At 51.6% G+C, this 23,357-nt stretch overlaps 1 protein-coding gene across 1 annotated transcript in view; it reads left to right on the top strand.

Moving 5' to 3' along the window:
• SLIT1 (slit guidance ligand 1) overlaps nucleotides 1-22,429 on the top strand; it is a 187,583-nt gene extending 165,154 nt beyond the window's left edge. Inside the window, exons 27-37 of the mRNA XM_016919024.4 lie at nucleotides 1,388-1,512; nucleotides 1,804-1,901; nucleotides 6,358-6,497; nucleotides 6,682-6,775; nucleotides 9,363-9,500; nucleotides 13,764-14,001; nucleotides 15,658-15,788; nucleotides 16,259-16,413; nucleotides 17,489-17,777; nucleotides 18,093-18,304; nucleotides 19,118-22,429. Coding sequence (XP_016774513.3) covers nucleotides 1,388-1,512; nucleotides 1,804-1,901; nucleotides 6,358-6,497; nucleotides 6,682-6,775; nucleotides 9,363-9,500; nucleotides 13,764-14,001; nucleotides 15,658-15,788; nucleotides 16,259-16,413; nucleotides 17,489-17,777; nucleotides 18,093-18,304; nucleotides 19,118-19,356 — 1,859 coding nt within the window. The 3' untranslated portion in view covers nucleotides 19,357-22,429. The remainder of the gene's footprint in view (nucleotides 1-1,387; nucleotides 1,513-1,803; nucleotides 1,902-6,357; nucleotides 6,498-6,681; nucleotides 6,776-9,362; nucleotides 9,501-13,763; nucleotides 14,002-15,657; nucleotides 15,789-16,258; nucleotides 16,414-17,488; nucleotides 17,778-18,092; nucleotides 18,305-19,117) is intronic.
• The last annotated feature ends 928 nt before the right edge of the window (nucleotides 22,430-23,357 follow it).

Genomic DNA, 23,357 nt, shown 5'->3' with positions numbered 1-23,357 from the left:
GGCTGTTGGGAGCAAGTCAATTTATGCTGAAACCTTTGCTCTGTGTTTATTTAATGGGGTGGGATTGGTGCTGGTGAGAAGGGGTTTTGTTTTGTTTTATTATATTTATTAAAAGAGAACACACACATTAAAGTACACAGATCATGAGTGAATGGGTTGCTGAAGTTTCACAAACTGAACTCACCCAGGTAACCTGCACCTGGATCAAGAAACAGAACCCCAGCTGGGCGTGGTGGCTCACACCTGTAATCCTAGCACTCTAGGAGGTTGAGATGGGAGGGTCGCTTGAGCCCAGGAGTTCGAGACCAGCCTGGGCAACATGGAGAGACCCTGTTGCTACAAAAAAATTTTAAAAATTAGCTGGGCATGGTGGTGTGTGCCTGTAGTCCCAGCTACTGGGTGGAGATGGAAAGATTGCTTGAGCCCAGGAAGTTGAAGCTGCAGTGAGCCATGTATGTGCCAGTGCATTGCAGCCTGGGTGACAGAGTAAGACCCTGTCTAAAAAAAAAAATAAAGGAAAATAAAGGAAAAAAAAAAAGGAAACAGAACCCCATCTCTACCCCAGAAGTCCGTCATGTGTGCTAGTCGTTGCTGAAAAGTGTTTTTATTTCTATTCATGCTCATGCCTCTTCAGCAGGAGTAATATTCCACCCCTTCTAGAAGGCATCTTCTGGGGAAGCCTGAGTTCACTGGTCTTCCTATTTAGTCTCCTGAGATCCTGCTGCCCCTTACGGGTGGTGTCCCAGGCGGCCTGGCTGTCGGCTCCTCTGGTTACTTCTACAACCAGTGCATCCTGGAGATGCTGGAGGGGCCTGCTGTAGCAGGGAGGTGGGGGAAAATAGTCCTCCCTGGCTCAGGCATGGAGGGTAACAACCCCTGCTCCCTGGTGTGGCCAACCTGCAGAGCCGAGCTTGGGTACAATGCTCACAAAGTCACCGTCTCCTCTCTGCCGAGGTGACCACCTTCTGTCCTCCTAGTCAGCAGGTGTCAGGATGGGGTCATTGCCTCAGAAGGGCATGAGGGGAAAGAGGAAGGGTTGGCCAACTTCGGTGGTAGCAACTGTCCCCTTCTTACATGGATCATGTGGCCCTAATGGCCACTGTGCACAGTGCCCGCCTGCCTGCCTGCCAAGCATGCTTTGCACACTGGAATTCACTGCTTTAGCCCTTCCAGCCCGGAGGGAGGGGCTGTCATTAACCCCATTTTACAGAAAAGGGTCTGGAGGCTGGAAAGGTGGACAGTGCAAGGGGAGTGTGAGCACGATCTGGGGAAAAATCAGGAGGGGAAATGGCTCCTTGGACGTGGGCTCCTCGGGGTTGAGGTGCTCTGTGCCCAGCCCTGTGCTGCCCACCCCTCCCCCTGCACTAGCACCCTCCCCTTGCTGCAGGTCCTCCAACGCTGGCTGTCCAGGCCAAGTGTGATCCCTGCTTGTCCAGTCCGTGCCAGAACCAGGGCACCTGCCACAACGACCCCCTTGAGGTGTACAGGTGCGCCTGCCCCAGCGGCTATAAGGTGAGTGGAGGCAGAGGCCGGGGAGGAGGAGGGCTCTTCGTGTACACTGCAGGGCTGTCCCCAGGGCCCAGAGCACTGCCTGACTCAGAGCAGATGCTTGAGTGAACCTGTAATCAATGACTTAACATATGAATGAATGAATGAATGAATGAATGAAGTGGACAAATGAATGAATGAAAACAAGTAACTCCTGGGACAGGGAGAGGCTGAGCTGCTGAGGGTCTGGCTGGCTGTTGGCTCATACTAACTCCTGGGTCTCCCTGGGGTCCCCATCACTGACTTTCCCCCCAGGGTCGAGACTGTGAGGTGTCCCTGGACAGCTGTTCCAGTGGCCCCTGTGAAAATGGGGGCACCTGCCATGCACAGGAGGGCGAGGATGCCCCGTTCACGTGAGTTACCTGGAGGGGCAGGAGCCTGGTGAGTGCTGATGGGCCCAGCACCTGTGCCTCAGGGCCCTCCTCTCCATCAGGGATGGCCCAGGCCTCCTGTGCCCTGTGGGGAGGTGGAGGCGCACTGTCGGGGGCAGGCATGTACTCCAAATCATAGCCAGAGGGCTCTCCAAGCCCACCAGGCCAAGCCCTTCCTTGCCCAGATGCAGTGGGAGCACAGAGAGACCAGTGGATACCTAAGCCGCACAGCTCCCCAGCTCCAGGGTTGAGCAGGGCTTGGAGTGGGCTCTGCTGCCTCCTGCTCCAGGCCTTCTTCCTGCTCCTGCCAGGTGCCATGGGGGCCTTTTTGAAGGCACTCGGATTCCATGGCCAAAGCATATACAGTGCAGTGCCAAGGACCACAGCAGGGGTGTTTGAAATTCCTATAAATTTCCATTCAGGCCGTGCTTGGTGGCTCACTCCTGTAATCCCAACACTTCGGGAGGCCGAGGTGGGCAGATCATGAGGTCAGGAGTTTGAGACCAGCCTGGCCAACATAGTGAAACCCCATCTCTAATAAAAATACAAAAATTAGCTGGGTGTGGTGGCACGCGCCTGTAATCCCAGCTACTCCGGAGGCTGAGGCAGGAGAATCGCTTGAAACTGGAAGGCGGAGGCTGCAGTGAGCCAAGATCATTCCACTGCACTCCAGCCTGAGCAACAAGAGCGAAACTCTGTCTCAAAAAAAAAAAAAAAAAAAAAAAAAAAGAAAATTTCCATTCACCCCAAAGCCTCCAATCTCCCTCGAAGAGCCTGCTCCTCACAGTGCTGCCTGCAGACAGGGCCCTGGCCAGCCTCCTCAAGCTGCCCCCTGAGCCCCTGAGACACAGCTGGGGCTGCCACTGGGTGGTTGAGGCCTGCCCAGAGGTGGGAGCCAAGGCCTGTTTGCTTTCTCTGGGGTCCCCCCATCTCATGAGTCACACTGGGCACTGTGGGAGGGGATAGCCCTCCGGCCCTGCCCTGAGCAGCCCATTTTCTGCTATTCAGTGAAGGGGCCAGCCCTAATGACCCCATCTCTTAAGTCCTTCCAGAGCTGACATCACAACGCAAGCGCCCTCCCACTGGCTGCTCCCCCTAGGACCGCCCAATGAGCCCCACCCTCCCAGAGCTTTTCTGAGGAATACATAGTATTTAGTTGCTGAAAATAAATTGCTGGCGCAATACATTGGCTCTTCCGAAAATGATGTTGAATCTGGGGGCAGAAATGGCTGAGCCTGCCTCTGCATACCCAAATTACCAGATGTAAAAATGAATCACTAAATGGCCTCTCTTCCCCTGGTTGCCTTGGAAACGGCGTCCTTACACTCTGCACCCAGCCTCCTCGGGGCTTCGATGAGCAGCTCCCTGGGCGCACCCTCCTCATTCCTGAGACGCCCCAGCTGGGGGCTGAAAGGACACCCCCTTCACCCCGAGATGGGGAGATGGGGCAGCCCCCTCACCTCACTGCCTTACAGACTGCGGGCTGGGGGAGTGGGCTCTCCAGGTGGAAAGGGGGTGCCTCCACGAGTTACCCCTCAACCCCGAGGCTCTCTGGGGCGCCTGTTATCCCCTGACCAGTGTCTACTCCCACTACCCTGCCCCAGCTCGTACCACAGGCCACTTTCTGAAATGCGAAGCTGACCCTGTCACCCCAGCTTAAAACCCTGCTGCTGGTCCCCTCCAGCCTTCAGGGAAAACATTTAACCACAGACCATTTCCTGCAATGGTGATTTGAATTCTTTTTACTCACAGACTCCCCAGATACATTCTAAACACTATACACTCCCTCACACATCCTTAGATTGACAGCTAAAATTTTCATTGTAAGTTTTTCATTGCAAAGGAGGTAATTTTCCAGATACTATAAATATTATTAACATTTAAGAACAAAACTATCACTTTATTTGGGAGGCTAAGGTGGAAGGGCCTTAAGACCAGTAGTTGGAGACTAGCCTGGGCAACATGGCAAAATCCCCATGGCAAAACCCATCTCTACAGACAATTAAAAATTAACCAGGTGTAATGGTGAATGCCTATATTCCCAGCTTCTCAGGAGGCTGAGGAGGGAGGATTACTTGAGCTCAGGAAGTTGAGGCTGCAGTGAGCTGTGATCACACCACTGCACTCCAGTCTGGGCAACACAGTGAAACTGTCTCTAAAATAAAAAAATAAGTTAAGCTTTAAAAATATGACATTAAATCACTCTTTTATCATTCTCCAATGCAATCTAAACAGCATATCATTTTAACACCTTTTTTTTTTTTTTTTTTTTTTTGAGACAGAGTCTCGCTCTGTCACCCAGGCTGGAGTGCAGTGGCGAGATCTAGACTCACTGCAACCTCTGCCTCCTGGGTTCAAGCAATTCTCCTGCCTCAGCCTCCCGAGTAGCTGGGACTACAGGCATGTACCACCACACCCGGCTAATTTTTGTATTTTTAGTAGAGACGGGGTTTCACCATGTTGGCCAGGCTGGTCTCAAACTCCTGACCTCAAGGGATCCACCCACCTTGGCCTCCCAAAGTGCTGGGATTACAGGCATGTGCCACCCCACGTGGCCAATTGGATACCATTTTAAAATGACACGAACAAGTTCTTCTTTAACGGTTAAACATTTTACCTTGTTCTTTTTTCTCCTCTAACTAGTATTTCCATTTTACTCCTTACCCTCCTGTCTTTTTTTTCTAACCAAATATATTTTTATGCTAGACTCTTTTCTTGAGTACTCTGCCATACGTCTCTGTCCCCAACATGGGTACACGTAAGTTAAAACTTAAAGTTTTTTTCTTATTTCTCATCACCATAAGCCTCTGATTTAAAGTTTCTTTTGCAGCGAGCTATCCCTACAATAATTCGAAACAACATAACTGTATTATAGAATTGGATTGAAAATTATTACACATAGAAGGAAAATTTTATTGGACTGTATCTCTCTTAATGAGATGGATGGGTGCTTTTTTGTTCTTTTCTTCTGTCAGTTGGTTTATGGGTGAATGTTGCAGAATGAGAGAGGACGCAGCGTTTGATCTTTTCCTGTTTTGTTTTTATAGATATAAATGCTGGGAAGTTTGTTCATGTAAATAAACTGGTGAGATTAGGAGTTTTATTATAGCCATGTCACTTAATTCTTTGAAAGCCCTCCCAGTTTATATGCCAAATCTCCACAGTGACCTGTCATCAAGATTATTTTTAATGTTCTATTAGCTGACAGTTCTATGAGGCCTTCCTTCAATTACTTCCAGTGCACAGAACTGGAAACCTCTTGACTTAGATTGCATTTATTCATTCACTTTCTAAACATCAGGATTCCTAACTGCCCGTTTATTTGGCACCTGGAAGCATGCCCACCTTTCTACCTGGAGGGCTTGTCCCATCACCCCCCAGTCTGTAAGGGCTGGGGCTGGGACAGATGCCACCTTTTTAGAGTTCTGAGCTGGGTCAATTTAGGGAAGAGCTCGTGCAGATATTTGAAGATCTGGAAATTAATTTCTTGGACCTCTCTCTGATCCACACACCCCTTGGAAAACCTTGGGTGCCCCAGGGGAAGGTGTATCTTGGTTTGAAAGTCACTGATCCCCAGGGCCCCTCATGACCAGGCTCCTGCTCACCGCAGCCCTTTGCTCACTGTGCTCCTGAAGTATTGGACTGTGTGGATGGGCAGGGCCCCTACAGAAGACTAGCTGTGGGGTTCCCTTCCACTCTAGGCTTTTTTTTTTTTTTTTTTTTTTTTTTTTTGAGACAGAGTCTTGCTGTGTCACCCAGGCTGGAGTGCAGTGGCATGATCTTGGCTCACTATAACCTCCACCTCACAGGTTCAAGCGATTCTCCTGCCTCAGCCTCCCGAGTAGCTGGGATTACAGGCAATGCCACCATGCCCAGCTAATTTTTGTATTTTAATAGAGACAGCGTTTCCCCATGTTGGCCAGGCTGGTCTCCAACTCCTGACCTCAGGTGATCCACCTGCCTTGGCCTCCCAAAGTGCTGGGATTACAGGCGTGAGCCACCACGCCCGGCCACTCCAGGCTTTTACACACACCTTTGCCCCAGTCACCTTCCTCCCATTCCCGCTCTCCCTTGTCAAGGTCCTTGGTTAATTCATCACCTCCTCCAGGAAGCCTGCCCTTATCACTTTGTGCCAAGGAGGAGCCAGGTGTCTCCTGCCCCTCTGTGCCCGCTCCTTGGCTTCAGTGCTTACACCATCCTGGTCCTCACTACCTCTCCCCTCACCATCCATCTCCTTTTAGCCTCCCCACTAGACTGTGAGTGAATCCCATGAGGGCATGGTCAGTCTTGGTCACCTCTAACCCTACCCAGCACCTGGCAAGGGCCTGGCCGGGATTAGGGACCCTAACTCTGTGGAATGGTGATATTGACTGGCAGCCACAGGCTTCCACCAGTGTTCCAAGAGGGCTGTCTCTCCATCCTCCCCTTCCCCGCACAGGTGCTCCTGTCCCACCGGCTTTGAAGGACCAACCTGTGGGGTGAACACGGATGACTGTGTGGATCACGCCTGTGCCAATGGGGGCGTCTGTGTGGACGGTGTGGGCAACTACACCTGCCAGTGCCCCCTGCAGTATGAGGGTAAGTGCGTCAGGGCAGCAGTGTCTGGGGGAGGTGGGGGACAGAGACAGCCCTGAGCCCCCATGCTCGGGAGTGGAAGGGGATCCCTGCCTCAGTGTCTGCAGGAGGATTTCTGTGGGTCTGGCTGCCCGGCAGAGCACAGGAGAGCAGCTTCTCTCCTGCCCCTTGCTCGTTCTTTCCCCAGGAAAGGCCTGTGAGCAGCTGGTGGACTTGTGCTCTCCAGATCTGAACCCATGTCAACACGAGGCCCAGTGTGTGGGCACCCCGGATGGGCCCAGGTCAGTGTTGCCCCTTTCCAGGGCCAGGGAGGAGCTCAGGCCCCTGAGTCAGACTGGATTCCAGTCTGGGCTCCGTGCCCCACCCTCATTCCCTCATTTGTCCAATGGGTTTGGTCTCAGCTCTACAGGGTTCCTGAGAATCCATGCGGGGTTGTGGGTGGAGGGGTGATGTGCACAGATTTGTGGCCACAGAGACCTGGGTTTGCAGCATGACCCTGAATGTGTCACTTGCCTGCTCTGAGCTTGTTTTCTTATCTGTAAACTGGGCGCAACAGTAGCTTCCTCCTGGGGTGGTTGCAAGGGTAAGATGAGAAAATGCATGGAAAGCACTTAGCTCCAGGTCTGGCATCTGTTAAGTGCTCCAGGCTATTATTCCGGATCTACCATTTCTTATCCCCAATTACAAAATCCACAAAACTCGGGAAAGCATCCCATCTCATGGCCAAATCTGATCTGAGGTGGACATATTTGGTAATAAAAGCTGCCCCGCACTGGTGTGAGATTGCTTTTTGTTGTTATTCATCCCACGTAATGTGAATATGTGTAGATTTTGTGGCAGAAATGTGAATAAGTCTGATTACTGGGCTGCCTCAGCTCCTACCAGCAGGTTGTATAATATGCATTGTCTGACCTTACGAAAATCTAAAAAGTGTTGAATTCCAAAACCTATCTGGTCCCAGGAGGTTTGGGTAAAAGTTGTTGGTCTGTATTTTCATCATGGTTGTTATTGGCATATGTGAAAATGTTTGTTACTTGAAGACTGCTTTATGAAGGTCACGCAGTTTTAAAATAATGCTTCCAACTGCAGTTGTGCAAACGTAGTCTCATTTCTGGGACCTCCCCATTCCACCAGTCAGGCCAGCAAGGGGTGGTCAGGGCAGAGTTTCCTGGGGCTTGTGGCTGAGGGACCCAAGCCTAGGGACTCAGATGGAGTCCCCCAGGAGCCCCCTGTCTAGCTGGAGCAGCCTGAGGCCCATGACAGGAAGCAAGAGTCCAGGATTGTTGAGGCCTGGTTCCATGGTCAATGGGCCCACAAGAGCCTCCATCCAAACGGTGGATGGACGCTGTACTCCTGCGGGGGCTCCCAGGGGTGGGGCTTGGCAGGCAGACCAATCAGCAGTGGCAGATTGGGCAGCATGCGCCCTCCTCGGAGGGTGGAATAAGGCAGGACTGCACGTTGTCCAGCCTGGAGCTGCTAGCACAGCCCCTCAATCACGAAGAGCAAGCATTGTGCTTAGCTCCGGACCTGGGGTTGTGGCACACAGTGGAGTGTTGAGTGCGTGTTCTCTCAACTGCCTGTCCTGGTGGAAAGATGGAACTGACATGTTCAGCTGTGCCTGGCATTACCTGGAACCCAAGATATATATCCAATATATAGTCATTAAATGAATGAATAAGTGGTGGCTTAGCTACTGTAACATTTTTCAGACTGTAACTCCAGACTCATTAGTAGATTGTGATCAATTGGATATAAAGGGAGCCCCAGCCCCTGTTTAATATTAATGTCAAGATTAACATTAAAAGATGAAACAAAGTATCAGACAGCAACATGCCATCTTATATAATAAGGATAATCAGTATTGTTGTATGAATCTGGTTTCGAATGTGTGCGTGTGTGTGTGTGTGTGTGTGTGTGTGTGTACTGGGTTTGAAAGTATTTCTTATAGCCCGAAAAACATCGGACAAGGAAATGAGTAAAAATCCCAGGCAAGAGCACCCATCTGCCAGGTTGCATGGTTGAGCTTCAGAGTTAGGAGTTTAGAAGGCGATCAGACAAGGGGACTGCTCAGTGAGGGCTGGAGTGCTCTCCAGAGGCTTCCTGGAGGAGGTGAGGTATTGGGCTGGCTGGACCATGCAGGCAGACAGGAGACAGTATTCGGGAATCCACAGGTGTGAAGGCAGGGAAGTGCTTGGTGAGGTGGGCTTGGTGTCAGGGGAGCAGGAGGCCTGTAGGACAGACAGCAAGGCCATTACTAGAAAGGGCTACAGGAGTGCATCCTTTATTTATTTGATAGGCAGACAGTAGCCCAAAGGGAGTGTTTTGGGCCAGCAGTGAGGCATGGTGGCAGCTGGGAAGCTGGGGGCTTACCTGAGGTCAAGGCACCCACTGAGCAGGGGGCACTAGCCCTGCTGAGGACTGGGAGGCTGGGGAAAGAGGAGTGGGGGAGCCTGTGGAACTCAGTCACGTGGTAGCGGGTCCTGGGAGAACAGGGAGGGTGCAGCTGAGCTGCTGGGGAGGTGGGGAAGGGGCTGACAGTTGGCCTTGGATGTGCTGTTGCTGGTGAAGGTGGGTCCTCCATGACAAGACTCCATCTGCCCCTGCTACTGGGGTCCACTCTTCCAGCCCCAGGCCCCTACCTCAAGTCCACATGAGCTCTCTTCTACTAGGAAAGGGTCCCAGGATGGGCTAGGGGCCCTTTTAGATCCAGAGCTCTGTGTGACCTCCTGGAGATCCCCACAGCCTCAATGGAACTTGAGGTTCTCCCTCACATGCACAGACTGTGTGGGGGATCCCTGGTGCGCTCCCCTGGCCTCCCAGACTCTGTGTGGCTGACCCCCCCAACTACCCCTGCCCCCCACCCACTAGGTGTGAGTGCATGCCAGGTTACGCAGGTGACAACTGCAGTGAGAACCAGGATGACTGCAGGGACCACCGCTGCCAGAATGGGGCCCAGTGTATGGATGAAGTCAACAGCTACTCCTGCCTCTGTGCTGAGGGCTACAGGTGAGCAGCCCCTGGACACACTAGGAGTGACTCCTTGTGGCTGTCAGCCCCTGGGCTGGCAGGAGCCTCCAGCCATGGCGAAGGAAAGGGGTGTGGGTCAGAGCCTGGAAGTTGGATGCTGGGGTTTTAACCATGGCTCTGCCAGTCACCAGCTGTGCAGCCTTGGGAAAGTCATGTAACTGCCCAGGGCCTAGGCAGAGGACCCCTAACCTGTTTGGTGGAGGATGTGAGAGGTGGGTGCAGATGACAGGGCAGTGTGCTGTCACTTACCTGCCTAGCTGAGCCTCTGAAGACATGTCTTGCCCCAAAGATTATCTACCAGCCCACTGGGCTCCCCTGGGAGGTTGGAGGGCCCACCCTCCCTCTGGCCACCCACGTCCCATGCTCCGCTCACTCATTTGTTAAAAAATAGCTTTACTGAGATATAATTCATGTACCATACAGTTTACACAGTTACATGTAAAATTCCATGACTTTTAGTTTATTCCCAGAGTTGTGCATCCATCACCACAACCAATTTTGAACATGTTGATTTCCCCTTAAAAAACCCCATACCCTTTATCTGTCACACCAGCCCCTCTTCTATCCCAGCTCCAGGCAACTACTAATCTCCTAATATTTGTGTCTATAAATTTGCCTGTTCTGGGGATTTCCTATAAGTCGAATCGTACAGTCTGTTGTCCTTTGTGACTGGCTGCTTTCACTCAGCATCATGTTTTGAGGTTCATCCGTGTGGTAACATGTGTCGGCACTTCATTCCTTCTTATGGCTAAACAGTGTTCTGCCGTATGGACATACCACATTTTGTTTACCCACTCATCAGTTGATAGGCATTTAGGTTGTTGCCACTTTTTGGCTATAATGAAGACTGATCTTATCAACATTTTTGTACAGGTTTTTGTGTAGACATACATTTTTCAGTCTCTTGGGTATATGCCTAGGAGTGGATTTTCTGAGTCGTATGTTAACTGTATGTTTAACTGTTTGAGGAACTACCAAACTGTTTTTTCCTAATGGCTGCACAATTCCCACCACCACTGTATGAGGGTGTGAAGTGGTAGCTCACTGTGGTTTTGATTTGCATTTCCTCAGTGGCCAATAATATTGAGCATCTTTTCATGTGCTTATTAGCCATTTAAAAATATCTTCTTTGGAAAAAATTTTTATTCAAGTTCTTTGCTCATTTTCAAATTAAGGTATTTGTCTTTTTGTTATTGAGTTGTAAAGGCTTTTTATATATTCTAGACAAGTCCCTTATCAGATATATGTTGGCAAGTATTTTCTCCCATTTTGTTGGTTGTCTTTTCTTGATAATGCACAAAAATGTTTAATTTGGGTATATCTAGTTTAATAATTTGGGCATATCTAGTTTATTTTTTATTTTGTTGCTTGTGCTGTGGGTATCCTAAGAAACTGTTGCCTAATCCAAGGTTATGAAGATTTATACCTATGTTGTCTTCTAAGACTTTTTTAGTTTTAGCTCTTATATTTAGGTCATTGATCCATTTTGAGTTAATTTTTATATATGGGTAGAGGGCCCAACTTCATTCTTTTGCATGCAGATATACAGTTGTACTAGCACTATTTGTCAAAAAGATAATTCTTTCCAATTGAATGGTCATGGCACTCTTGTCAAAATCAACTAACTTTAAATGTAAGGATATTTCTGGACTTCAAGTTCTATTCTATTAATCTGTATGACTATCTGGATGCCAGTGCCACACTTTCTTGGTTACTGTAGTTTTTGTAATATATTTTGAAATTGGGAAGTGTGAGTCCTCCCAGTTTGTTTTTCTTTTTAAAGATTGTTTTGGCTGGCTGGGCGCAGTGGCTCACACCTGTAATCCCAGCACTTTGGGAGGCTGAAGCAGGCGGATCACAAGGTCAGGAGATCGAGACCATCCTGGCTAACAGTGAAACCCCATCTCTATTAAAATACAAAAATTAACTGGGCATGGCAGCAGGCACCTGTAGTCCCAGCTGCTGGGGAGGCTGAGGCAGGAGAATGGCATGAACCCGGGAGGCAGAGCTTGCAGTGAGCCGAGATCGTGCCACTGCACTCCAGCCTGGGTGACAGAGTGAGACGCCATCTCAAAAAAATAAATAAAAATAAATAATAAAAAATAAAAAAAGATTGTTTTGACTATTCTGGGCCCCTTGAATTTCTGTATGAATTTTAGGATCAGCATGTTGAGTTCTGCAAAGAAGTCAACTGGGATTTTGATAAAGATTCTGTTGAATCTGTAGATCAATTTAGCTAGTATTGCCTTTTTTTTTTTTTTTTTTTGAGACAGAGTTTTGCTCTTGTTTCCCAAGCTGGAGTGCAATGTCACAATCTTGGCTCACTGCAACCTCCACCTCCCGGGTTCAAGCAATTCTCCTGCCTCAGCCTCCAGAGTAGCTGGGATTATAGGCATGTGCCACCACGCCTGGCTAATTTTTTGTATTTTTAGTAGAAACTGGTTTTCACCATGTTAGCCAGGCTGGTCTCGAACTCCTGACCTCAGGTGATCCACCCACCTCGGCCTCCCAAAGTGCTGGGATTACAGGTGTGAGCCACCATGCCTGGCCCAGTATTGCCATTTTAACAATATTAAGCATACTGATCCATGAACATGAATGCCTTTCCATTTATTTAGATCTTCTTTAATTTCTTTCAACATTTTGTAGTTTTCAAAGTATAAGTTTTGCACTTAAAAAATTTATTCTTAAGTATTTTATTCTGTTTGATGCTATGGTAAAGGAATTGTTTTCTTAATTTCATTTTTTGTTTGATTTTTGTGCATTAATCTGGTATTCTACAATCTTGCTGAATTATTTCATTAATTCTAATAGCATTTTACTGGAATCTGTAGGATTTTCTTATATAAGATCATGTCTTCTAGATGCATTTTATTTCTCTTTCCTTTCCTCCTTCCCTTGCTTGCCTTCCTTCCTGCCTGCCTGCCTGCTTTCCTTCCTGCCTTCCTGCCTTCCCCCTCTCCCTCCCTCCCTCCCTCCTTCCTTCATTCCTTTTCTTTCCTTTCCCTTTTTCCTAACTGCCATGGCTAGAACTTCCAGTAAAATATTGAATAGAAATTGTGAGAGCAAATATCCTTGTGTTGTTCCTAATCTTAGGAGGAAAAAATTCAGTCTCTCATTATTAAGTATGATGTCAGTTGTGTGTTTTTTGTAGGTGCCCTTTATCAGGTTGATGCAGTTCACTTCTATTCCTAGTTTGTGGAGTGTTTTTGTCATGAAGGAATGTTGAAGTTTGTCAAATGCTTTTTCTGCATCTATTGAGAAGAACTCTTTTTTTTTGCTTTTTCATCTATCAATATCATGTATTCCATTAATTGAATTTCAGAGGTCAAACCAGCCTTGCATTCCTGGTGTAAATCTCACTTGGTCATTGTATATAATCCTTTTTATGCTGTACTTGATTTGCTAGTAATTTGTTGAGGATTTTGGTGACAATATTTATAATAGATATTGGTCTGTAGTTTTTTGTGATATCTTTTGTTGTGATGTCTTTGGTTTTGGTATTGGGGTAATGCTGGTCTCATAGAATGAGTTAGAAAGTGTTCCCTCATTTTTTATTTTTTGGACAAGTTTGTGAAGAATTGGTATTTATTGTTTTTAAATGTTTGGTAGAATTCACCAGTTAAACCATCTGGGCTTGGGAAGTTTTCTGATTACTAATTCCTTTACTAGTTATAGGTCTATTCATATTTTCTATTTTTTTCTTGGTTCAGTTTTGGTAGTTTGCATATTTCTAGGAATTTGTGCATTTCATCTGTTTTCTAGTTTGTTGGTATATTGTTGTTCATGGTATTCCTTTATAATTCATTGTATTTCTATGAGGTTGGTAGTAATGTCCCTTCTTTTATTTCTTATTTTAGTAACTTGACTCTTCCCTCTTTATGCTTGTGTCTTAAGTCTCAGTTTTCTTTTCTATAAAATGGGTATAGTAAAATCTGTCTTGCAGAATTATTGACATTGTCAGTAATCACCTTGGATCTTGTTAAAAAGCAGATTCAGTGGGTTTGCCATTTCTATCAAGTGTCCAGGTAATGTTGACGCCGCTGGACCAGGGACCATACTTGTATCCTGGTATCCTTCTGGCTCTCAGCTCTCTCAAGAAAAGTGTTTATTAGGAGCATCTTCTGTCACTTTAAGAATCCATTTTCCCAAGATGTTTAGTGAATTTCTCTCCAGGGCTGTGGGAGAGGAAGATACTCCCTTCCTCCTTGGCCCTCTCTGACTTGTGTCCTTTCCTCTCAGTGGACAGCTCTGTGAGATCCCTCCCCATCTGCCTGCCCCCAAGAGCCCCTGTGAGGGGACTGAGTGCCAGAATGGGGCCAACTGTGTGGACCAGGGCAACAGGCCTGTGTGCCAGTGCCTCCCAGGCTTCGGTGGCCCTGAGTGTGAGAAGTTGCTCAGTGTCAACTTTGTGGATCGGGACACTTACCTGCAGTTCACTGACCTGCAAAACTGGCCACGGGCCAACATCACGTTGCAGGTGCGTGCCAGGGGGCTTGGTCACAGAGGGGAGTCAGGGAGCAGGCGACCCTGGCTTAGGCCAGAGCATCAGGATACATCCCTGCATGGTGCCTGGGGAACTGGAAGGACTCTGTGTAATCAAAACCTTTTGCATATGGGTATCAAAATCTCAGCTTGAACTAGTTTAAGCACAATTAGAAAGGTTATAGTGTCACAAAACCAGGGCAGGGGTGGACATGGTCTCATGGGTAACTGAATCCAGAAAACCAGGCTTGCCGTCATCCCTTCCCACCATTTCTTGTCCCAGCTACTCCTCAGTGTCTGCCTCCAGTGCTGCAGACAGGCTTTCTATGTGTGCCTGGAATGTGGCCAGATTTAACTTTGGGCTTATACCTTTAACCAAATGTCCCTAGGGTCCCTTAACTCATCCTTTTCATGCCTTCAGTTCCATCTCAGAACATCTTCATATTGAGGGGAAAATAAAGCAATTCCCACTTCAACAGCATTGATGAAATATATCAATATTTTGCTAAACATTTTTGGGGGATGGAGAGGAGAGTGGTTTATATTGCACAGCACATGATAAAGAATGTTAAACTCCTCTGTAGTCATCTTTCTCTTTCCCCCAAATTCCATTCCCTGTCACAAATGCCACATCTTTCTTCCCTCTCTTTTGTCCTCTTTTCCTTTTTTCTCAGAACTCTTCAGCCTCTCAAACATGCGCATTCTGCTCTCTTCCCCTACGTCACCTCTCCAACATCCTATCCACTTACATAGTCTACATGGCAAGACAACAGCTAGCCTAACCGCCAAAAATAAAATTCACCAAAACCCTAACCAGCCATTGCCTCGGGCACGTCCTTGGTTTATCCTCATCTTTTACCAGACATTGATTTACAAAGGCTCTTCCTTGCCAGCTCTAATTCGGTCAGCTCAAGGAAGATCTCTGATTGGCCTGGCGTTAGTCACATGCCCATCTCTGAACCAGCTGCTGAGTCCAAGGAGATGGGGCAGTGTGACTGGACAGCTTGGGTCATATACCCAGCTCCACAGACCAGGGGGCTCAGGGTCTTTACCAGAAGAAACGGAGGGAGCAGGACAAGGCAGGGAAAAATGATCATGGCTCTTACAGCATCTTAGAGGGATCTCCCTCCTGAGGCAAAGATCTCACTTTTGCTTGCACAGTTTCAGCGACAGACACTACCTTCTGAGTGGCTCCTTCCACTAGGCTTGGATGACTCTGGCTGTCAGAGAGCCTTCCTGAACTTGTCCTCTCTGTAGTTCCCACCCTGAGCAGCTAGCTCCCCAAGGCCCACAGGGCAAGGCTACCCACACCCAGCAGACAGGGGTCCCAGTCTAATTTTCCTCTCTGGGAAGATTGTCCTGAGGTCTCCTGGCTGCTCTTCCTGGCACAGAGTTTCCAGGCCTCAGGGACCCATCACCCTCCCCTGCCTGGACCTGGCCAGGCTGGCAGTGGATGGGGCTTGAACCAGAGGCTGCAGCCCCTATTGGTGCCCCCTGGAGGAATGGCCTTGGGGAGGCTGGCCAGGTGGGGGAAGAGAGCTCTGCACAGAGCATCTCTCTTCCAATCTCGGGTGCCCTCTCTGCCCCATCTGCTAGCCTGTGTCGCTGCTGCATGGGGTGGGGTGGGAGAGAAAGTGCCACTGCCCATCAGGTCTCCACGGCAGAGGACAATGGGATCCTTCTGTACAACGGGGACAACGACCACATTGCAGTTGAGCTGTACCAGGGCCATGTGCGTGTCAGCTACGACCCAGGCAGCTACCCCAGCTCTGCCATCTACAGGTAGGGCTTCCTTATGCCCCCCAGCTGCCCTCAGGGGTACGGGACTGCCAGGGCGAGGTCTCCTGGGCCAAAAGCAGGTGGTTATCGAGACCTCTAGAAACCTGGGCTGCCTGAGTTTGAAGGTCACTTGAACCATCTGGGTTAGCCCCAGCTTGGGGCTGAGGTCTCTGAGGCCTGTGCAGTGGCCCCATCCTTCCCCATCCCACCACCACCTTAGAGGAGGCTCCTTAATGGGGAGGGGGAGACTCGTAAGTTTGAGACCCCTGCCTCAAACCTCTCAGCCTTCCCCAGGGAGTCAAAGAAGGGGAGTGAAAGGGATCGTGCAATAGACCCTTGAGCCCCCACAGTCCTTTTCCTTAGATATTTGGTCTCCTGGGAAGCAGCTGCTGGTGTTTCTGGGGAAGTGCCCAGGCAGGGATGGTCCAGACTGATGCCCACTCCCTGGAACGGGGAACCCCCTCTTCCTCCAGTGCTGAGACGATCAACGATGGGCAATTCCACACCGTTGAGCTGGTTGCCTTTGACCAGATGGTGAATCTCTCCATTGATGGCGGGAGCCCCATGACCATGGACAACTTTGGCAAACATTACACGCTCAACAGCGAGGCGCCACTCTATGTGGGAGGTGAGGACCTGGCCCTGGCGGGGCCTCTTTTGCTGTCTGGCCTGAGGCCAGCCAGGAGAGCTGGTGCCTAGGGACTGCACTGTGGGAAATGCCAAGTGGGAAGATGATCCTGGTGGTGGCCAAGCTGCAGGTGGACTGGCCTCGCTGCCTGGAGCCCAGCTGCTCTCTGCCTAGCCCAGACTGACCAAGGAGGATGGATGCTTGGGTTGGGTGCAAGGTCTGGCTTAGGGGAGGCCCTGGGACTGTCCGAGCTATCTGCAACACCTTGGGCACCTTTCCTCTTGGTTTTGGGCTAGAAGGGGCTTTTCAATGGCTTCAGGTCCATTCCCAGTCTTGGGGCCCTCAGAGACCCAGAACCACTGCAAGAGACTCGGACACAGAGTCCCTGTATCAACCAGGGACTGCCTCGGCTGGCCTTAGAGGCTTTGCAGGCTAGATGACCCCGTCTACCACCTGCAAGCATTTCTAGGTATTGACGAGCAGGCTGCTGGATGCAGTGGGGCCATCTCCACCCTGTGGGAGGCGTGCTAAGGCTGGGGCAGAGGTGAGGGATGGCCCTGGGCCTCAGCCCAGCTCTGCAGCTTACTCCTTGTGCAGCTTCAGGCCAGTCATGAGCATCTGTCAAATGGGGCTTAGCAAGCCCTACTTCAGAGGGCTGCTGAGAAGGGACAGCCACAAAAGCAGTGACCTAGCGCCACACATGATGTCTCGGTCCTGCCCCTTTGCTACGGCTGGGGTCTCTGGGAGGTAAAAGCTAGCGTGCCAGGGAGAGAAGGCGCCTTGGCGAGGGAAGCCAGACTTTAGGAACAGGCACCTCAGAGCCGCACGCAGCAGCTGGCCACCACCAGGCCTGATGCCCCAGCTCCAATCACAGAGGAAGCAGCTTTTCCCTTTCTTCTGGGCAAGGAGCCTGGGCCCTCCAGGGTGGCAAAGGACCTTGGATCAGGGTTGCAGAGATGAAGGACAGAGGCCGCAGGCAAGAGGGAAGGCCATGGAGCCGCCCAGACCTCAGGGGTGGGTGCCCGGCATAGCCTGAGCTTGACTCAGCCCAGCTCTGCTCCCTCCCCTACCCCAGGGATGCCCATGGATGTCAACTCAGCTGCCTTCCGCCTGTGGCAGATCCTCAACGGCACCGGCTTCCACGGTTGCATCCGAAACCTGTACATCAACAACGAGCTGCAGGACTTCACCAAGACGCAGATGAAGCCAGGCGTGGTGCCAGGCTGCGAACCCTGCCGCAAGCTCTACTGCCTGCATGGCATCTGCCAGCCCAATGCCACCCCAGGGCCCATGTGCCACTGCGAGGCTGGCTGGGTGGGCCTGCACTGTGACCAGCCCGCTGACGGCCCCTGCCATGGCCACAAGTGAGCCTGGGGCACTGGGGGAGCCCTTGCCCCTGCCTACCTGTTCCTTCCCCATGGGAAGGGCTGCCTCACAGTTTTCCAACCCATATTAGAACATGTGGCCTAAGCCAGGGTTTTATTACTTTTATCTGGCTTTCACTTTTTATTAATAGGACAAGGCCTATAGGGACACACACATAGTCGCATGCAACTCCCTTTGTTTCAGTTTTGGGAACAGATTAAAGACCTGTGAAGTCAGGGCTGGGTGGGGTGGGCTGTGTCGGGTGGGGCTTGGCTGGGTTTGTCCTCACAGCGCCTTTTCTCTGTCTCCTCCAGGTGTGTCCATGGGCAATGCGTGCCCCTCGACGCTCTTTCCTACAGCTGCCAGTGCCAGGATGGGTACTCGGGGGCACTGTGCAACCAGGCCGGGGCCCTGGCAGAGCCCTGCAGAGGCCTGCAGTGCCTGCATGGCCACTGCCAGGCCTCAGGCACCAAGGGGGCACACTGTGTGTGTGACCCCGGCTTTTCGGGCGAGCTGTGTGAGCAAGGTCAGGGGCCCCCCTCCTGACGTGCCCTCCCCAGGGTCCCCCACAAATTGCTTTAGCAATTTGACTCTTTCTTCCTCCCAGTCTCGGCAGCCCTTCTGTCCTCCCCCAGCCCTAGTACCATGGGCTACTATGGGGCTTTCAGAGTCCCTCCACCCTCTGGGCACTGCTCCCAATCTCTCCTGGCCCAGTTTGCCCTGCAGCTCCCTTATTCAGGGTATGCGCCTCTTCTGGCTGGGGTCTCTCCTTGCAGAAGAGACCACCCAGGGTAACAGCTCCTGGCCCAACCTCTGCATCTTGGCCCCATCACCTCATGACCTGGGAGCGGCAGCAGGAAGTCCGAGGGTTGGGGACTCCTTCCCAGGCCCTCCCTGGCCTGCTTGACCAAGATGGCTTCTGCTGGAATCCGGACTGCTAAGGCTGGGCAGGGAGAAGCTGGAGAAACCCAGAACTCAGGCACCTTAAGGGTCCCCTAGGCTATCCCCTCCCCAGCATGAATCCTTTTCATAATGTTATTGCCCTCAGGGCCTCCAGCCTCTCTTGCACACCTCTAGCAATGGGGACCCCCCCCTCCCTCCAGCAGTTCAATCTGTCCTGGAGGGCCCTGACGCTAGGACCAGACTGTAGGCCCTGGGAGGAAGCTTGTGCATGTCAGTGGGAGGCGGAAGTATGCTGGGGACAGAGGTGGGGCCTGAGAGCCAAAGGATCCACCCCACAGATGCTGCCCTCCTCCTCCTCTTCCTCCTGCCTCCCTGGAGGCAGCAGCTCACCCATGGGTGTGCCCTGAGGCTTTCTCTTGGTGTCTGTCCCATCCAGAGTCCGAGTGCCGGGGGGACCCTGTCCGGGACTTTCACCAGGTCCAGAGGGGCTATGCCATCTGCCAGACCACGCGCCCCCTGTCATGGGTGGAGTGCCGGGGCTCGTGCCCAGGCCAGGGCTGCTGCCAGGGCCTTCGGCTGAAGCGGAGGAAGTTCACCTTTGAGTGCAGCGATGGGACCTCTTTTGCCGAGGAGGTGGAAAAGCCCACCAAGTGTGGCTGTGCCCTCTGCGCATAGCGCTGGGCGTGGACAGGCGGGTGAGGGCGGGCAAGGGGCCCCAGCCGCTGCAGCAGCGGAGACAGTCGCCAGCAGCTGCGCTGGGGTGCAGGTCATCACAGGACGGCTCCTGGGCAGCTGGGCCCTCCTGGGTGGGGTGGTGCCAGAGCAGCCTTTTAAAAGCAAATTGCGCCATAGCTGGGGGCAGCGGGGGTGGGCGAGGCCTGAGCTGCGGGCTGCCCTCTCCGGAAGTGCCTTGCACAAATAGGCGCTTAATAAATATTTGTTGAATGAATGTGTGCGTGAGGTCAGGCCAAGAAGTGCAGAACGATGACACCCCTCCTTACCTGCTACCTGAATCTGGAGAAGAGAAATGACAGCCTTCCAAACCAACCCTTCCCTTTGGCCTGTGGCCCAGGCTGGCTTGGAACTGGGTCTGTGGCCCCAGAAGCCTCTTACCCCTCTGTGGGCAACCATGAAGTACTGTCAGCCTCCCCGGGAAGCCAGCCTGGTTCATTCTGCTGCTACAGAATCTGCTGGTGGTAGGCCAGGCTCTGGAGCGGGGGTGCCGCCTCCTGCTGGCCAGGGAAGGTCGGACCCTTCCCCCCTGGGCTGACTGGCAGCTCTGCAGCCACGGCTTGGGAACGAGGCTGTGGGTGGAGGTGGTTCTTAGGACCAGGCCTCTGAATCCTAAAGTTCTTGGATGACTATTGTAGCTGCGAGGGCTTATGTGGAGGAAACAGCCACAGGGGCTGCTCAGGGTGGCAGACCCCACTAAAGAGGGCAGAGGGTTCTTTGCTCTAGATAAACATCATGTGCCTCCAGACACTGGCCACAGTAGGAGCATTGGTCCTGGGCTTCCCCAGCCACCAGTCAGCCACAAGCTGTCGGTGACCTATTGGTAGAGGGACTGGGTGTGAGGGTCTGGGCCAGGGTGCTTGACCAGGGAGCAGCTGGTTCAGAGTCCTTCACACCGCAGGCCAGTAGGGAGCAGTGGAAGGGACAGTGCTCCAGGCATTGGGAAGTCCCTGCTGGCTCTATCACTCGGGGCAAACTTCTCCCCACCTGGGCCTCGGGTTCTTCAGCTGTAAAATGGCCAGAGGTGGGGGGCAGGATGACTAAAGGAACAGTGCAGACTCCCCCACTGTGATCTTGGGAGGCCAGAGGAGTTAGAAGACCTAGCTATCTACATTGATCACATCAATAAGTATTTATGTGCCTAACCCAGGGCTGGGGACTGTGGACGTTCTGGCCTAATGGACAGATGTGAACTCATCCCAGAGCATCGCAGGAATGACCAGGATGCCCGGGAATAGTTGAGCTGAGTGGGGGCTCCAGCCACAGACAGCGGCCCAGGCCAGGGAGTTGCTGGCAACGAAGGAGCCAGTGGTGGAAGAAGAGGCCCTGAATATATGATTGCCTGACCACGTTGTCTTCTCTTCCATACACAGTGAAAATGTAGAAAGATGGTTTGTGAGGCCAAACTGTGAATGGGCTAAAGGGAGGCAAAGTTGCACTCTCCTTCCCCAGAGGGCTCACCAAGAGGGCACACCCCTGGGGGGTTCTGGTGGGCAACGGGGGTGAGCATGTCCCTGCCCTGGCTCCCTCCACCTGTGACCAGGAGGCATGGCTGGGTGTATGTTCAGGTGAGGCTCAGAGTGGCATTGTGTCCGTGTCCCCTGTCCGTGTCCCCTGCCCAGGGCAGTGAGGGGAGCCCTTGATGCTGATTAGAAGGCTAGAACTGGGGTAGAGGGTGCCTGGCATGTCTCATGCCATGGGGACTCAATCTAGCAACTGTGAATCCTGGGGTCCCTGTGATGGGAAGAGGGCAGTGCCCTGCCCAATGTGGCAGGTGTCCTCATGGCAGGATCTGCCCCTCACCAGGGGGCTGGGATCTACTTGCTTGGAGCTCTGAGCAAGGCCACAATGCCCGCCCCCACCCCCAAGTAGACCACAGCCTGGGCCTCATGGGGCTTCTCCCAGGCCCACATGGCGTCCCTCTCTTACTTTGAGTTTCCAGGCCACCGTGGGACCCTGCAGAGCGTCTGCACCGGGCTGGATAGGGCAGAAAAGCTCAAGGGCAGCTAGCTTACCTCTTCCCTGGAAGAAAGGTGCTCTGGGACTCACCAACCCTGAGAAAGATAGCTTTCCTGGCCACCACCATTCCCCACCACCCTGGAGAAGCCAATTCCCAGGCTTGAAGGGCACTGGCTGGCAGGAGGCCTCTTCATTCTGCAGGAGGTGGAAAGGACACCTGTAGACAGGTTATGCTCACCCCTCACCTGGTGCCATGGGGCTGGGAGGTGAGCGGCTGGCATATTTGTTCCTAGGGAGCACCATGTGAGCTTAAGGCTCCCCTGACCAGCCCCACCACATGGCCCAGCCTCCTAGCACAGCAGCGCTGACCTCGGTGCAGTCTGAGGATTGGAATCCACCATGAGATGATGTGAGAGCTGTGTGCCCCAGGATCAACTTTTTCTCCAACTTGGCCATCAGCCAGCGAGTTGCTAAGGACCTGAGTCAGCACTCACGTTGCCTGTTCACACTCCGCTTGAAAGTCCAGAAGGCGGCTACTGCAAAATCACCCCTCTGAGAATTCCTCTCTCCACATCTTGTCCCCCTTTGTGAAGACCCCTAGTTCGCTCTGCATTTTAGGCATGAAGAGATACAGCAGGGTGCGTCCGGAGGGAGCTGTGGCCTTGCAACACCACTGGCAACAGGGCCGGGGCTCCCGGTGAAGGTGTCAGGAAGTGGAAAAGGCTGGACTTTGTCTCCTCTTTGCCTGCTGGTAGCCTAACTGCAAAAGTATCTCTTTATACAGAATACTTACAGATTCTAATATATATTTGTATTTCATTTTGTTATAGTATTTTTATATGTTAAAGTCAACATCCAGCGTCTTGTTTTGCCTTTCAGATGCTATGTGGTCGTGGCACGTTTTGTTGGGGGTTTCTGTAGTCTTGTTTGGATCGACTCCTAGAGGCTGGTTTAGAACAGGCCCATGAGGGAGCTGCACCTGCCCTGGAAGTATTGTTTTAGACTATGTCGATATTGTCTGTTGTCTTCCATGTGAACATGACATTGAGTCACTCTGCCTTGTTGGTCTCTTTTTCTCCACCAAGGGCAGGCCGGGTGCTGCTGGCATTCTCTCCTAGGGCTTCTGGGCTGATCGCATATGGGCCATCGTCCAGGGATGGCTCCAAGGGGCTACACATGTAGGATGTCTGTCCCTGGAACTCCCTGCTCTTCCTGAAGAAGTCCATTCCTCCTGAAGGAGGGGGTCCTGGGAGAGGGCTGGGGGACACCCCCCGGAGTCTGTCAGTGCACGGCCGAGCTGGGGAGGCTGCTCATCCTCATCTCCCTTCAAGTAATTGCCGTGACATGGACATTCTGTAAGTTTGCGCACAGAGCCACACCCATCTTTAATCTGGCTCTAAGGGTTTCGGAGCCATCAGGGCAATCAATATAGTGTGACTTCTCAGATGCCCTGTGAGGTTCACTTTCCTGTCCCTAGCACAGTGGCTCTTAGAAATTGGTGGAGAAAGCAGGCACACATACGTCTGCAGTGGCTCCATCACCATTCAGATGAGAACACTGCAAGCACGATTTTATAGGACTCACTCAGGATGGATGTCTGGGTAAGGCCAGGCCTGGGCAGGCAGGCTGGGCAGGGTCACTGACACTAAAGGGAAGCCTGAGCCGGGACCATGAGCCAGCACCATGGACAGGTTTCTGTGGAAAATTGGGCCAGGGCAATGGTCACACAAGCCACACCTTCACAGCACATGGGTCATCTTGAAAGTGGCCAGTTGATATAACTTCAGTGCCTTCAAAAAAGTCAGGGATTTTGGAGGAAATGTAACGAACAGTGTGCAGGAGAGAAAATGCGTTCCAATGGGGTTGGATGCTCCTGTCTCACAAGGTCAGTTGGTTACCTGTCAGTCACCTGGCTGTCACTTCTGATAAGGCTGCACGTACACAGACCCATTCCCCTGCCGTGAAGAAACAATGACAAATGGGAA

The sequence above is a fragment of the Pan troglodytes genome, chromosome 8 (genome assembly GCF_028858775.2).
Source record: "Pan troglodytes isolate AG18354 chromosome 8, NHGRI_mPanTro3-v2.0_pri, whole genome shotgun sequence".
NCBI classification, from domain to species: domain Eukaryota; kingdom Metazoa; phylum Chordata; class Mammalia; order Primates; family Hominidae; genus Pan; species Pan troglodytes.
Note: the sequence above shows the minus strand (reverse complement) of the source record. Positions and strands in the feature narration are given on the sequence as shown.